The sequence below is a fragment of the Carassius auratus genome, chromosome 37 (assembly GCF_003368295.1).
Source record: "Carassius auratus strain Wakin chromosome 37, ASM336829v1, whole genome shotgun sequence".
NCBI classification, from domain to species: Eukaryota; Metazoa; Chordata; class Actinopteri; order Cypriniformes; family Cyprinidae; genus Carassius; species Carassius auratus.
In genome coordinates this window covers 10,287,549-10,304,044 of record NC_039279.1, presented here as the reverse complement: position 1 = coordinate 10,304,044, position 16,496 = coordinate 10,287,549, and the positions used below count along the sequence as shown (strand labels likewise).

At 36.3% G+C, this 16,496-nt stretch overlaps 1 protein-coding gene across 5 annotated transcripts in view; it reads right to left on the bottom strand.

Moving 5' to 3' along the window:
- Positions 1 to 1,616: 1,616 nt before the first annotated feature.
- The window catches only part of LOC113056147 (protein kinase C epsilon type-like), a 46,996-nt gene continuing 32,116 nt past the window's right edge, over positions 1,617 to 16,496 (bottom strand). For 2 of the 5 annotated variants that reach the window (XM_026222692.1, XM_026222696.1), the window contains exons 11-15: positions 13,894 to 14,048; positions 5,747 to 5,885; positions 5,479 to 5,667; positions 4,356 to 4,502; positions 1,617 to 3,102 (exon numbers count right to left, since the gene is read on the bottom strand). In XM_026222692.1, coding sequence (XP_026078477.1) covers positions 2,956 to 3,102; positions 4,356 to 4,502; positions 5,479 to 5,667; positions 5,747 to 5,885; positions 13,894 to 14,048 — 777 coding nt within the window. In that variant the 3' untranslated portion in view covers positions 1,617 to 2,955. Of the gene's footprint in view, positions 3,103 to 4,355; positions 4,503 to 5,099; positions 5,387 to 5,478; positions 5,668 to 5,746; positions 5,886 to 13,893; positions 14,049 to 16,496 lie in introns of those variants that run through there. The other 3 variants (XM_026222693.1, XM_026222694.1, XM_026222695.1) reach the window with 3 other exon arrangements.

Below are 16,496 nucleotides of genomic sequence, written 5' to 3'. Positions count from 1 at the left end.
AAACAAACACCACGTGAAGTGTCCAAGAAGCATCTAAAAGGAATCAGGGCTGAATTTTAATCTCCGAACGTGGACAAACAAACAAAAATGACCGTCGACCATGGGAAAATAACAGTAAAGCGTCTTTACCAGGAGAAGGGCTTAATTGGAACAGTTTTAACTTTAGTTCAACTCTATCTTGGACCCATTCCCATTTAATAAGAGGCTTGTACCAGTATACCATGTAAACAAACATGTAATTGATCCCCTCTGCTATGAATTCGGAAACCATGCAGTTGATGGAAAACTGCAATTGTGTCGTTATCGGAATGGTTAGAAAAAGCCAGATGTTTGGAGAAGTTTGCATCTGAACACTTCAAACGTATCGATTTAGGCCTTTTCTTTGAATGACTTTTGAAGAACAGCTTGCGTCAAGCTCGTTTGCAAATGATGAACACACATGCATTTTGGTTTCTTCATGTTAGCAAGAACATCTCATTGTTTATGGTGAGGTGAGGAGGTTTGCTGACCCCAAGCCCTCAGAGAAACCCGATGGTATCAGCAAATTAAAGGCAATACACGATCGTGAGCCAAACAGATGATTTGTGAGCCATTCAAATAATCCAAACACTTTAAATGTCCTTACAAGTCAGTTTTTTTTTAATGTTGCACTGTATTTGTGAGGATGTATAACAAGTATAGTCAAACCTAAAGTTACATATTTTACTTTTGCAATTTGATGTTCTATTTCCTCAGTGTGTGTGCACATAATTCTCTTGCAACATATCACCAAAACAAATAATTTTTCATACATCTTGGGTTTTTAATAGGTTAAACAAAACATTCACATCCTTTAGATGACAGTACATTTGGCACATAGTAAAATGCTTACAAGATAAAGGTAGTGTATCCAGAAAAGAAAATACCTCTGTGCACATGAAGCTTCACCATACAGTAACTAAAGTTCAATACCAGATGTATATAATACAGCACTATCATACATATGAAACATTTATGTATTTTAATACTGTATGCACAAATATTCAATATTCAGCCAGAGAAATCTTTGCATTTAATTTAAGAGGTAATTCATAGTTTATTTAATCTGTTTTGACTTTGAAGACAGACCATGGATGCGTCCTATACATCAAGTTCATTCCTTTACAATTAAAAAGGAAACAACGGGAGAAAATAAAGCTGAACAAGACATTTGGCATGATACCATGAGGGCGACTGACAGGAAAGCGCCTGTGAGAGAAAAGGCTTCAAAGACAATCGGCAACATTGACCTAGCTACCGTTATCAACCCACAGACACATTTAAAAAAAAAAAGCAACAAAATGTTGAAGCAAAAAGAAACTTCAGACAGAAATAAACGTTTAAAGACAGCAACCACTTTTGAAAGAATAAAACACATCTTATTCAAATCGCCATTTAAAATGCTAAAACAAAAGGTCGTCACATTCCAGAAGGTTTTAATTAGTACGCCTGAAATGTACCCTTTTTCCGCTTAGTTCATCACTCCTTTAGAGTCTTTCACATTGCACAAGTTAATGATTCAACTACAGGGGGTTCACACAATTTTAAAACAAAAACTTTAAAAGATCTACGGAGGTGTGTAACAAGGTTTCATTGTCTAAAATAAAGTAACACAAAATGATGCAAAGGGAAAAAAACGGACTTACTGACAAAAAGGGAAGCGTAGCTACATGTATATTGAATAAATTAAGAGCTCACACATTTTCCACTACATTCCACAGCTTATGTACTTCAGCAAACTATATACATGAAAACGGCAGAGAGAAGCATGAGCGAGAGAGCGAGAAAAGCCTTTGGTGAAGCTCTAACCTATGAAAATCAGCACACACGAGAGAAACCGAAACGTAACAATTGAAAAAAATAAAGAAAACAACTGGGGAAATGTGTTCAGGGTATTGCACATAGATATCAAAAACATGTTTTTCTTTCCATAAACTGATGCTACTCAATAACGACACAATTTGCAAGACCATGCAAACAATTGCCTACTCTAAGAAGCTTTCACAGGCTTTTGGAGTGAATACTATGTACATGTTGCTATACACAATGACCGGACAGCTATGGGTACTGGTCCGTCTGTCCACGACTATACCTTATTATGCATAGAGGTGGGACACGGCACACACACACACACACGCACGCACACACTGCAGTCTTTAAACAGTCGAGCACAAATGAAAAGCCATTGCAAAACAACATGAAAACTACCTAAGAGCTTCAGGAGGGCAAGGGCCTCTCGCTCTCATTCATGCAAACACATGCACACGGACACATACATGTCATGCACACAACTACTCAGGCCGACACTTCATAACACAACCCATATACAGCAGGTTAACATTCTAAATGGACCTTCATAACACTGATGTGTATATATATATATATATATATATATATATACTACAAATGTCTTTGTATATTTTAGAAAATTGCTCCCAAAATTTCACCTGAATACACAAAAAGGCATTTGACTGCACAGCACAACATGTCAATTGTCACATATGCAGGGTAAATTCCTCCTCAAGGGCAAGACCTTTCCATCAAGGGATAATGAAGACCTGACTGGAGTCCGAAATAGTACAATCACTGGTATCGTCAAATTTGGTTTAAGGTAGTGCGTTCCGACCCTTCCTTCTTGGGCTCTGGAAAACATTCGCTTTTCTGATTGGTTTGCAAAACTTGTTCAGGCCTGCGATGAGATCCATGTGTAGTACAGTTTCTTTTTTCTTTTAGAGATTTAGAGAATAATAAAAAATGAAAACAGCAGTAAAGGGGAACTGAAACACAGGGATCGATGGTTCTGCTCTTGTCCGGTCTGAGCCCCGTCTTCAGAACATCTGTGGAGTGTGTGTTCATGTATTGCGATGCGATGTGGGTTTCTGAGTGTTTGTAGGTGTGTTTAACATATATTTGTGCTGACAGACATCAAGTTAGACTTTAAGACACAGCCTCCTCTCCGAAGTAGGAGAAGCCCTTGAATTCATCCTGGTTGATTTGTTTGATGATGGCATCGTCTACTGGCGTCAGCACAGGGTCCTCACGAGTAAAGTCCTGATCGAAGTTGTTCACATCCCTCTTGGTTTTCTATAGCAAAGACAAAAAGAGATATATGGTTTTCTGAATGTTTTCTGAGGTTCACCTTTAAAGGGATAGTTCACTCAATTATGTCAGACTTCTGTTCATTTTCTAACACAAATAAGGACACAACTGAAACCCGAGGGATTTCATTGACACTTCAAATAGTTCATAAAAGTATCTAACAAACCTCATTGGTTCTTGAGGAGGCTGAACTGTACTTGTTTGACATGCAAGAACAGTCCTCACTGGTTCATGCAGAAGCTCAATTATACTTCCAATTGGTTCATGCAGAAGATCAATAGCACTTGCTTGAAACTTGAGAAAAACCTCATTGGTTGAAAATGTTCAAGCTCTCGTTTACCATATTTGATGTAAATATTATCATCATATAAATCAATCAAGTTCCTTCAAAAGACTTAGATTAAACAGTTTGACTCATATTGGCTATGCTTTTGAACTTTTGAAACGTCACGATTTGGTGTAACAGACTTTCAGTGGATGGACAGAAATGTTTCTTAAAAAAATATCTTTATTTGTTTAAATGAAGTACGGAAGAGGATGTCTGGAATGACATGAGGGTAAATTATGACAGAATTTTCATTTATCTTCATCAAAAATGACCCTTTTAAAATACGAGAATGATAATAATATTATTATGATATAATAATAACAAATGTCTGTATTACTTAAGATCAAGATTTTGTCCTCAGTGCTGTTCTAAGAAGCAGTGTAGACTTTCAGTTAAAAGCCACAGGTGCGTAGATACTCTAGAGAGTGTGGTGAAGGAACGCCAGCTCAAAGTTACTCAGAGGGCAAGAGAGCAAGTGGCGGTCAGGTTTTCTCTGAACCTTTCTATGACCTTTCTGTGACCTTTCCATCTAAAGCACCCACTTGTGTACATATTCACATGCGCACATACACACAACCCTCTCAGCCCTTCCCCCAGCCATGGGAAAGCAGAAGTTGAAAAGTGCCGTTGTGGCATCTGACTTTCAGTCTAGACCACAGACGCTAAAGACAGAGGAACATGAGAGATAAAGTCTATGTGCGCGGTGCTATGTCGGAGTGTTTTGCAGAAATAATTTCTATGAATTGTGACATGTCATAATGAGCATTTCATGATTTACATTTTACATTTAAGCAGTGGGCAGCTGATGTTAAGCAGTGGGCAGCTGATGCTTGGTGTTGCTAGTGCTATGCTCTATTGTTTGAGCTACAGAAATGGGTTATTTGATTGTGTGTAAATCATGTATGCTTACAATACGAGGTTTAAAGGGGGGCTTGATCTTCCTCTGTTCCAGCAAGACCCAGTCGATATCTCTGAAGAAAGGGTGGACCTTGATGGCTTCCTCCAGTCCTTGGGTCACCACACAGCCCAGACGCTTACTGGGGCTTTTTGTCATGAACTGAGGAAAGGGAATACATTTTACATTACATAATTCATATATGAACAATGTTTAAGGAGATGTAAGGCATTTTTTTTTTTGTGGAATACGACCCAAAAAAACACAAGGAAAATATCACAGAAAAGGGTTTGTCTTTATAACAGCAAAAAAAAAAAAAAAAAAAAAAAGTCAGTTGAGCAGCCAATCCCTTTTTAGCCAATCAAAAAAATGGTAATGCATTGAAATAAGGTTCATTTGTTAATAACTTTAGTTAATGCCTTAAGTATCATATTTAACCAAATAAGAATACTTTAGCATTTATTAAAGCATTTATTAAAGAAGCATTTATTAAAGAAGGTTAATGCAAATTTTTACATTAATACATTAACAATAAAAATCTGTAAAGATTCAACAATAAAACTGTATTTACATTTTTATATACAAATACATTTAGAAAATATTGCAATTATGTTTAATTATATATTATATATATTTTATAATTATAATTTTAAATTTACAATTGTTTTATGTATTATGTAGAAACATTGACTGTAAAAATTGACTATTATTTTTTCCAACAATAATAAAAAAAAAGATTAAAAAAAGAGCAGTGTTGCCATAATTATTAAAATTATGCCAAAATTTTCTTATAAACAATTACTCAAGAAGCCAATCAGAAACACTCTTTGCCTGTCAATCATTATGCATGTTTAGATATTTCTCAATATGACACAAAATTATTGTAGTTGTAAGTCGGAGGTAAATGTACCAGAACAGAGGGATGAATGAGGAACATAAGGGAGGAAAATAAACAGAGGAAGGTTGGAGAGGTCAGAGGGAAAGTGCAGCCAGGTGCATGACCCTACAGTGGAGCTCAACACATCACTGCAGGAAGAGAAAAGATTCTGAACACAAGTGGAAAAAGAAATGATAAATGGGCCAACCACAAACCACATACACAAAGAAACTAAATGATTTCAAGAAATGGGCCGCTTACAGCTTTCAGAATGCTGACGGCTTCTTTACTGAGCCACACAGGATAAAGCACATCATCATGGAGGATGGACTCAAAAAGATCGTCCTCATTGTCAGCTTCAAACGGAGGCTGACCGGCCATCATTTCATACATGAGAACGCCCAGAGCCCACCAATCCACCGATGGGCCATATTCCAACTCCTGCAGGATCTGAACGAGAAAGACACAAAAACAAGGTTCAAAATCATGTCAAACCCCTCAGCTGTTCATTATGATTAACTAGACATACTTCAGGTGCAATGTAGTCAGGGGTCCCGCAGAAGGTGGTGGTCGTGACCCCATTCAGAATGCCCTCTTTGCACATGCCAAAGTCGGCCAGTTTACAGTGGCCTTCAGCATCCAACAGAATGTTATCCAGCTTCAGATCTCTGAAGCGATGGGCAAAAACAAAACAAACAAAACAATTAAGACCATATTTCACATTTTTGGTGTCTTGCTTACAGTCTTTAAAAAAATAGTTTAGGCTGTTAAAGGGGTGTGAAGCGGTTAGCATGCCTGTTATACAGTAAGCTGACAAATGATCTACAAGACCTTGACAATACAACAATATCACAGTGGTGCTATGCCTCATTTAAAACTCAAGCTGCTCTCTTCCCTTATTCCTGAGATGGCTTGAAGTACTTAGGACTACACATTTGTCTAAGAAAAAAATGACAGCAGCCTCAGGTAAGCAGTAAAAACCCTTCATAATGAAAAAAAAAAGAAAGAAAAAAAGCTGTTTGTCTTTGGTCATACTAGGGATTTCCTGGAACTTCATAAGCTCTATTGTTTCTGTGAGTCTCACTTGTGGAGTTTCTGCGAGACGGTACACTAATACATGCAACACCCTATCTCTAAAGAAATCTGAAGTAAACATCTGTTCATACGAGTCCTTATGTTTTTCTATATATTTTTAAATGCATACATTTTCTTGACAATAATTAAGAAATTACTGTCATAATATTTTACCTTTTTATCACAACAATTACATTTTTTGTTGAATAAAACCTAGACATTTTAGTGATTTACAGTTAAAGGCCAGCTGCATGGATTGTATGCACCCTGTATGCAACATTAATGATTTTGCATGTTTAAATGATTAACTGCACTACTTGAGGTTGTTTTACCAGATGGAAACCGATGTTTTATTCTTGTGCTAAATTTGTCTGTCCTGTGCTACAAAACTTTAAACCTCAGTAGCACTTGTGCTATGTGTAAAAAAAAAAGTTCATACACAGCCCTGAAAAGAGATCATGAGGTGATCAGAAGCCTCCTAAAGCTGCTTAGAAAAAGGTCCAGTGAGAGTTTGATGAAAGCAGGCGCAATCTCATAAAGAACCAACAATAAAAAGTACTAAGCGTGTCTGTAATGAAGAGTTGTAAGGGTGCTAGTGAGAAACACCACACTATGTCTCTATAATTAGGAATTTTATGTTTTTGAAATCTCTTTCCTTCACTAAGGCTGGATTTATTTGATCATTAATGCAGTAGAAACTAGTCTAAAGAATTAGCTTTCTATTTGAACATAAAGCTGAATTTCCAGCAGTCATTACTCACACGATCCTTCAGAAATTCTAACTCTAATGCCGATCGTGCATTATGCAGTTGTGCTGCTTAATATTTTTGTGGATACATGTTTTATCTTCAGAAGAACAGCATTATTTGAAATAGAAATCTTTGTAACCATACATTTATCTAAACTGTCACTTTTGATCACTTTAATGCATTGTTCCTCAAATCTTGTCCTGGAGGGCCAATGTGCTGCAGAGTTTAGCTCCAATCTTGTGTGTTTGATTAGGGTTAGAGCTAAACTCTGCAGGAAAGAGGATCTTGTTGGCCAGATTTGAGGATCCCTGCTTTAACGCATCTGACCCCAAACTTTTAAACAGCAGTGTAAACACACACAATGGCCCAATCATCTTATACTCTAAATTTGTACTTAATCCAAGGGTCATAGAGATTTATTAATAACTCTGCTGAGTCCTACTGAAGACTCTAGCGATGTGGCCAAAGCCAAAAACTTCAGGACATGATAATATCTAGATCACAGTGATTGCAGAGACTTGCCCCAGTGCAGATACAGTAGCTTGCTTTCACCAGGGGATGTTTGAGCTCAGTGATATATAGTGGAAAAAAAATCACTACACAAGGAGAAGGTGGGGATTTTGTAATGCCATTTTAAAGGTTAAAGGATGAGAGACATGAATATACCAGCCAGAGCACAGTCAGTGGAATCTGGCTGAGGGCATTCAGTGGCAAAGGACTTTTCAAACATGTAGAAACATTAAAAACTTAGTGGGGGTCACATGACAGTTTGATGCGTTCACATGAGACATGCCGACCATGTCAGTCAAGTGAATCAATGCAGTGTCTCCATGGTTTCAGATGGCCAGAGAGTTCATTACACGTTTGCAGCAACTAACACCAATGATATAAATAAGTGACGTGTTTTGCATATCTTATACCAAACAGGTATGTGCAGAACACCAGTATATTCCTCTACATGTGCTCATTGTTGGCTGGAACCCGAACGAAGGCAGGAATGTACAGAGGAGCTAATCTGATTGTCATGCCTGATAAATCCTGTTTTCTCAATGCGTCGGAGCAAAATAAAGACAAGAACTAACAAAACAGAAAAAGACACAGCCTAGTGATTGCATGCTTAAGTCAAAACCATAAGCAAAATACAATCAAATTCATGATACTAACTCTCCATCAGAGGTGTAAAGATTTTGAGTTATTGTACTGTTTTGTTTAAACATTTTAATATTAACTATTCTATGGATTTTAGAGTATCATATTATAATTAATAATAATTCTCACGTTTTAATTCTCATGTTTTTTTTTTAAAGTTAGTTAAAGTTTATCAGTATTTTTTTTATTAAATGTATACTTTAATTCAGGAATGATGCATTAAATTAAAAGTCACAGTAAAGAATTACATGGTTACATAAAATATAATAAAAAAATGCTGCTCTTTCTTCCACAAAATTCCAACATTGATATAATAAACGTTTATCAAGCACCAAATCAGCATATAAAAAGGATTTCTGAAGGATCGTGTTTCCCTAAAGAGCATTTTTCAATATAGTACAACAGAAAAAAAGTTTTTGACAGTTGTTTGAAACTGTAATAATTTCACTTTGGTACTATTTATTCTTTATTTTTTGTTCAAATAAATCCAGACTTAGTGAGTATAAAAACTTCCTTCGAAAATATACAAAATTCTTACTGACCCAAATCTTTTGAACATATTTTTTTTCTGTATTTTTACACCCTGTCATCTGGGTGGATTGCTCTGATAAGGGACGCTGCATTTTATCTGAAGACGTCTCCACAGACGTATCGGAGCATGGCTGGTCTTTCTGTGATCTGTGAATTGCAGTTAATGAGCCATAGAAGAGTCTTATATCAGTGTACTATTCACCTGAGAATAGAATCCACTCTGGCTCATGTAAGAATGAGTAGAGCCATTGTTATCAAAGCCTTGCTGAGGTAGGTATATGATTCATGGTACGGCATGACTTCTCTAGGTGATTGACTGAGGCTGAAGGGAAATGTACTGCCAATAAGTTTCTGTCATGCTCTATCTAACAGATATCATCTTTACTGAGGTAGGTGGAGCAGGAAAGGTTAGAGAAGAGAATGCTGGGTGCCAGAGCATGTCAGTCAATGGGTGCATGTGCCTGCAATGATCTCTTGATAACCTTGTGTGTTTAAATGTGTATGTGTTGGTTATATTGAGGAATACAGAAGCCAGGGGGTGGTTTAACACACATCAGGTGTCTGTGCATCTGTTTACACACTTCTGAGATAAGGATTCAGTTCTCTTGTAAAACCTGTCTATCATAATGTAACATGAGCTGTTGTATTTTTATGACACTATTCAAGTGATTAAAAACGACATGCATTTGTAAGGAAGCTCAAGTTCATTTCTCAAGTCACTTCAATGTCATTTTTTCCTCATTAAACAAGGTTACCCTTACAGAAAAATTGCACATTAAATGAGATGAATACTCCAGTCATACCAGTAGCCCATTAAAAGCTGTGTTTTTTAAATTAATGTATATTTTAATCTAGAAAAGGAAGCATCGAAAGTGACAATAAGACATTTCTGATGTTATAAAAGTTTATATTTCAATTACATGCTGTTCTTTTGGATTATTCATCACAGAATCCTGAAAAAGCAGCACAACTGTTTTTTAAGTTTGACAATAATAAAAAAATGTTTCTTGAGCACCAAATCAGCATATTACAAGACTGGAGTAAAGCTGAAAATTAAGCTTTTCCATCATTTTAAAATATATTTAAACAGAAAACAGTAATTTCTTTTTTTATTAATATTTCACAGTTTTACAGTTTTTTTTGTTTTTTTTTTTTTAAATAAATGCAACCTTGATGAGCACCAGAGACTTATTTTAAAAACATCAAACACTTGTCTATATATATATAGATAGATAGATAGATAGATAGATAGATAGATTGATAGATAGATAGATAGATAGATAGACAGATAGATAGATAGACAGATAAATAGATAGATATAATATTCCAAATGTTAAGTATACACTTATAAAGTAGTGTATACTTATTAAAATAATATATTATATTACTTATTATAATAATATAATAAAGTACTTACAAATCATTACAAATAACTAGTCTATAGTTCTTTCATATAAACTCTCTATGAGTGTGCTGTGTGTGTCAACAGTTTTGTCAACAGACAAAAAAATAGCAACAGAGAGCCAAACAGAGAGCCTATCCTTTGATGGTTGATTGGGGAAAAAATGTCAACATTTCTTTGCTGGCATCATTCAAGGACAAATCTTTTAGTGATGCACTGTTCCGACATGAGGGCGGGACAGCCCAGGTTCACGTAACTGTTCTATTTTTGACAGCAACCATGGAAGTTGGAAGGATTTTAGGTTAGGCACTTAACATGACAATAGCCAACAGAAATAGCGAACTGCAACACAGCTTCCTGCAAGTTAAAGCCAGGAGCTGTCATCTTTCCACTGCACACAACAGGTTGAGTTAAAGTGGACTGTCTACTGTTTAGGGTTCAACAAATGCTTCAGTGTTCAGGGCTCTTCAATGGACACCACTGAGTCTACCTGATAGCAACAAAACCAACAATTAATTTCTCTCTTACACACACATACATCAGCAGGGTCCAAAAAAAAAAAAAAAATTTATATATTTTTTACAAATAAATTTTTTTAATACTTAAGTAAAGACTCTCTGACCCCTTTTGGATTTGATTTCCATACTTCCTCTGAGCTCCACTGGACGACTGTACATACACGTACACATGCCAAAATGAATGGTCTCCCACACATACACACATGTGCATGTACACACACATAATTAGGCCCTATTGAAATGCCTTCCTGTGTTCCCTATGTGTGGAGAGTGATTTTTCCAAAGTACCTCATCACTTTAACATGACGTTTAGCCCCAGTCCATAAAAAAAAATTAAAATAAAATAACCTTACAAGAACAGAAAGATAAAGAAAAGAGAGTTAAAACTCGGGATGGTTTATGGGTCTAATCAGACAGCAAGTCTGTACACAGGACAAACATTGACCTGCACAACATACTAAAGAGATACAGTTTACCACTTCTTTGCTTTAGCTTTCTCACTTTCCTTCGTAAAGTATAAAAACCATTATGCCTACGAAGAGTCCCTGTAAACCACATATGCCTATGTGTTTGTGTCCTTAATGTATATTTTGTGAACATTTAAAGGGACAGTGAATATGTATGCAATCAAAGTTAAATAAAGGTTGGTTTAAAGCACTTAACTAAATGGCATTTTTCCATTTACCACAACCTAATCTAAAGTGAGAACTATTCACTTCATAATACCAATCAACACTTCCTTTACTACATGTTTTCCATGTCCCCATTAACTTGTTATTCCATGCACCTGTATTTCCCCAATTATCCTGCATTCATAAGCCCTAGTCCCCCTAATATATGTGTTTCCAGTGCTCCTGTCTACCCTGTGTATTCCCTTGGATTATGAATTAAAAGAAGACTGTTCAGTGCATTCCTGATTTCCTCATTCCTTGCTCCTCGACTTAGGCCAAGTGTGACAGATAATGAATGAAGAACTCACTATTTGTATAAAGTCTATTAATATATTAACTACAGTTTATAAATTATGAATTAGCTATAATGATTTACAAGTACTTTATAAGTGTATTACTGTATTATATTTGTATTTGTATGATTATTATACATCTTATTATAAAAATGTTACTAGAAAAAACTACGCTTCAATAATATTTAATTTGTAATAATTAAAAAAAAGGCTAAAAAAAATTATAAAAGTTGATCAAACTTACACTACTGTTATGATCACCAACTAGACTGGCCATGAGCTCCTCCAAAGGGCACTCCACCCCAGACTGTTGCCACCGTCACAGACTACATTTCCCATAATCCTTTGCCTGGACTCATCATCACTTATTGCATTCACCTGTGTCTTGTTACCTCCATAAGTTTCACCCTATTTATAGCCTGGTTTTTCAATCATTCATCACTTAGTATTGCCTAGCCTGTAGTGGTCCCTAGTTATCTTGTTGCTTTGCCTTGTTTTTTGATCCCTGGACTGTGTCCTTGTTTATAATTGTTGGTTACCTGCCCTGACCTTCGCCTGTTTATTGGATTACTCTTTTGTCTTGCTCTGGATTGTACCTGTTTGCTGGTGTTTGCATGCACTTGGATCCACTACTACGTTCTCACCTCTTCCACGTTACAACTATGTCAAAAAGTTTGGGCTTGGTAAGATTTAAAAAAAACGTTTTTTAAGAGAAGTCTCATATACTCTGTTTTTCGGAATTCCAATCTAACCGCACTCCTCACGAAGAAAAATAGGAGCTAGAGAGAAAAGGTGGAGAGGGTTTGGTATTGCTGGGGGCTAAAGAGGCCTCTCATTCTTCAGAGAGGTCAGGTGCTTTAATCCATCAATACATCCTACCTCCACTTACATTCCTTAACGATTCCCTGAGGCCAGATCCATCATCCAAAACCACCTGTACATTTGACACTTAATAAAGACCTATTAAATTATAAACCACAAATTAGGAAACATTTGATCATACGCATTGTACTATTAATATAATTAGTGAGGAATTTAACATTGGTGTTCCAGCAACCGTTAATAAGATTCTTCTTCAATAGACTACTATTAACAAAATACAAATCCTGCAGAAGGAGATGGGCAGTGACAGCTCACTTGCTTAATGACTTGCTTTATTGGACTAAAACAAATCAATATACACATCAAGACATTGAAATGGCAAGCACTTTTGACATGACAACACAGCATGGAAGTGAAGATAATGAGAGTTGTCTCAATTGGGGGTCGTGTATAGTTTCACCTTGTTTCTTTGCAGGAATGAGTAGGATTATGACAGTTCTACAATATCTACCAAAGCTTTAGATAAGGAATATTGTTTTTTGTGCTTTTCTTGGGGCGTGTGACCCAATGCAGCCTCTGTATTCACCTCTCAGCATGTCTTTTTTTGCTTGGAAGTCTGATTGTGTGATAAACTGATGTAAAGACAGTGGGATTAAAGTTTGTACTTGGGAAAGAATCAGTGTGTTTGGCTATGTTCACACAGTCAGTTTGGACTGACAACAATATTTATCAACAGGTGTGACTGCATTGAGTGTAAACACACTATACTGAACATTGTAAACTGTATTTTGCTACTGTATGGATGTAGCGTGTGTCAATAATTTAATCTTTTAAAAAAAGCAAATTAAAAAACTCCTCTGAACTGTATCAGGAGCTCAGAGCTGCAGTCTCTTCAGTTGTGCCTGGGGAGCAGGAAACCTGCTCTGGCCTGAATGAGGACTTTAGTTCACTGAGAGAGGTAAGCTGATACTAAATGCTACACTAACAATGGTGTGATCTCTTGCTACCTCTCACAGGTCATACAGGATTAGCATCTGCCTCAGAGCTGGAACAAAAACAAGCATTTAAAGTCTTTGAGTGCCAGTTAGCATGATGCCTGGGTAGAATTGGCATCATTTGTGGGAGCTGAAGTCACAGTGGAGTCTCATGGCATGACTAGTTGAAGTGTACAATTTCTACAGTGATCGTGTCACCAAAAATTGTAGATTGAAATCAAATTTCTACATTTTTTCAGTGTTGTTTACAATACCGCCACTAATATAAAAGTGCATTAAGAACATCAAATGGTCAAATGTGATTGCAAAGTAACTTTGGGTGAAGTGTGCATTATTTGTTTCTTTAAAATAGGTGTTCATATCCTAGCTTATTATGCAGAGACAGCTATATGTAGGTAATGATCATAATAATTTAATTAATAATAAATGTGTATACATTCATAAAAATGTAAGTCAAATGGTGTGTTTATACCTGTAGATGACACCATGTTGATGCAGGAACATAAGTGCAGATGTGACCTCAGCTGCGTAGAAACGGGAACGAGCTTCATCAAACTTTCGTGAGCGTTGGATCTGAAACATCAGGTCTCCTCCGTTCACATACTCCATAACAAAGAACAACCGATCCTAGAGAGACCGAGGGAGAATAAAAATAAAAAGACAGTGTTGATTTTCGTAGAATGGACTCCACACCCAGTAAAAGCATGCCTCATTTGAAATCTTATTCATTTCCACAGCACAAACTGTATGGGACAAGCGTAGGTTTAGTAAAATCTGAACGAACCCCTCAGTACTTTGACATGAAAGAACCTTTAGATTTTGTGCCAATGTTAAATTGGTGATTTTAAAGTGCTAAAGCATTATGCAGAGAAACAATCACAAGAATAGTATGCTAAAATCAATCAGGATGTAGGTATATTAAATAAGTCTTAACTGTGAAGTGGTGGTTGGTTTTTAATGCAACACACTCAATGTTGAAGTACTGCCAGAAATATCACGCTGGCACACTCCACATTCCCTGTCTGACACAAATTATTTTAAGCCATGACTTCTGATGAACAAAGTTCTCTTATGTAAGTGTACAAAAGCCTACTTCTGTGAGTTTTGCTCTTCATTCAGAGAGGAGGAATTTAAACAGGATGCTTAAGTAGTTTGTGTAAATGTGCCAAGAAATCTGAAGGAGGCCCACCCAATTCAATATGAACAAACATTTCCTGCCCCTAATTAGAAATGAACAAATAGTTTCTTCCGTTTGGGTTGGACCACAGGACGGCAGCTCTGATTGGAAGATAGCGGACACAGCACGGCACCATTTGGGTTAAACTGTCTCTGCTTTTGTTAGTTTATACAAGACAACAATACAAGACAACTTATCTTTGTGTCATAAATTCAGGAAAGTACATTGTATCATTACATCTGAAACTGTAGTGTGTGTGTGTCTGTGTGTGTTATGCAGGGCAGTTTTCTGTCATGCTGTAACAGACGGGTGGTGTAAGGAAACGTCTGTTTAGTCTCATCCATGCTTATATAATATGTCATGAAAGACATTTTCAATGGCTTATTTTCTAAAGACTGCAGGTGCAGGACGCTTCTGACGAACCGGTGCTGAAAACACAAAACAGACATACAGCACACAAACATGATAAGACCTGTAATCCGAATTAGTGAAAGCGTATAGATGTAGCCAGACATGCACAACTTAACTTCACCAAATCCATGTGGGATTAAAGCTATTGAACATTCTGCGGTACTACTGTACTTACTGTGGCAATAGTGTTTAGTTAAGTAATGCTAAATGCTAAATCATTTTTACATTACCATTATATTCAGCAAGGATGCATTACATTGACCAAAAGTAACAGTAAATACCTTTTAATATTTTCGAAAAAATCTATTTGTAATAAATACTGTTCTTATTAATCAAAGAATTCTGAAAAAAAAAATTATAATTATAAAAACTTATAATGCCATCACAGGAATTAATTCCTTTTTTAAATTATTAATATAGAAAACATCTTAATTTGTAACAATATTTCAGTTTTTGCTTTTATTTTTAAAATTGGCAAAACTAACTAACTCAGAATGCACCAAATTTTAAGTGATAAGCATCAATTATTATTTCTGAATCCTCTTTCTTCTGTGCATTCAGAGAAAAGTTTGCTGGCTCTTTGCTGTCTCTCAAGGAGAAACAGCAAGACAACTGTAGGGAAACCTAGACCTTCAAAACAAGGGAGCGTCCTGCAGCTTTCTTTGTCTAAAAGGGTTTTATGACGACTTTGAATTAGGTGCACATTTTACAAAAAAAAAAATAAAAAAAATTCTTGTAAATATTCAGAGCTGGCAATCTATCAGACTGATGATAAAAACAAATGACGATGGAGAGCAATAAAGACAAAAGATGGATGACGAAAGAAGGAGAGATGTTTTCATGCTCAGAAGAAACGTTTTTCAGAGTTTTGAGAGTGAATTCAACTCATCAATCTACTTTGGAAAAAGAGAGAGAAATCTAACTTTTCTTTTCTTTTGGAGAAAGGACAAGTGAGTGCTCCACATAAACTGTACAAAGGCAGAGGGCACTCAGAGAACACAAGAGACAACCACCAAAAACTTCAGATATAAGACATCGACACAAATCAAGAAATTTGACCAAAAGAGAGCAATCTGAAAGTGCATGTCCTCAATATTTCACTCTAATAAAGACAACTTAGACAAGAGATCTCAAAGGACTTGAATGTAACACAATCTAGATCTTGGGTCTCCAGTCATCTCAGTAACTGAAGCACATGAAGGTTTCTGGGTTGCTACAGTCTTAGAAATAAAGAGTTCATCTGTGACTGTCCTCAGCTGGGAGTGAAGAACACACTCATGTCACACACTGTCCATAACCACGCCAAACCACGAGCCAGTACAGAACCATTTTCTCTGTCCACTCAAATAATTCTTCATACTTGTATAGCTGCACATTCCCTCTGAGTGCTGGGAAGTTACACAAAATGATTTATCAGAATGAACTTAACAATATTAAAATACTCACACGTGTATAGAGCTGCTTTACAGCACAATCCGAAGTTGATT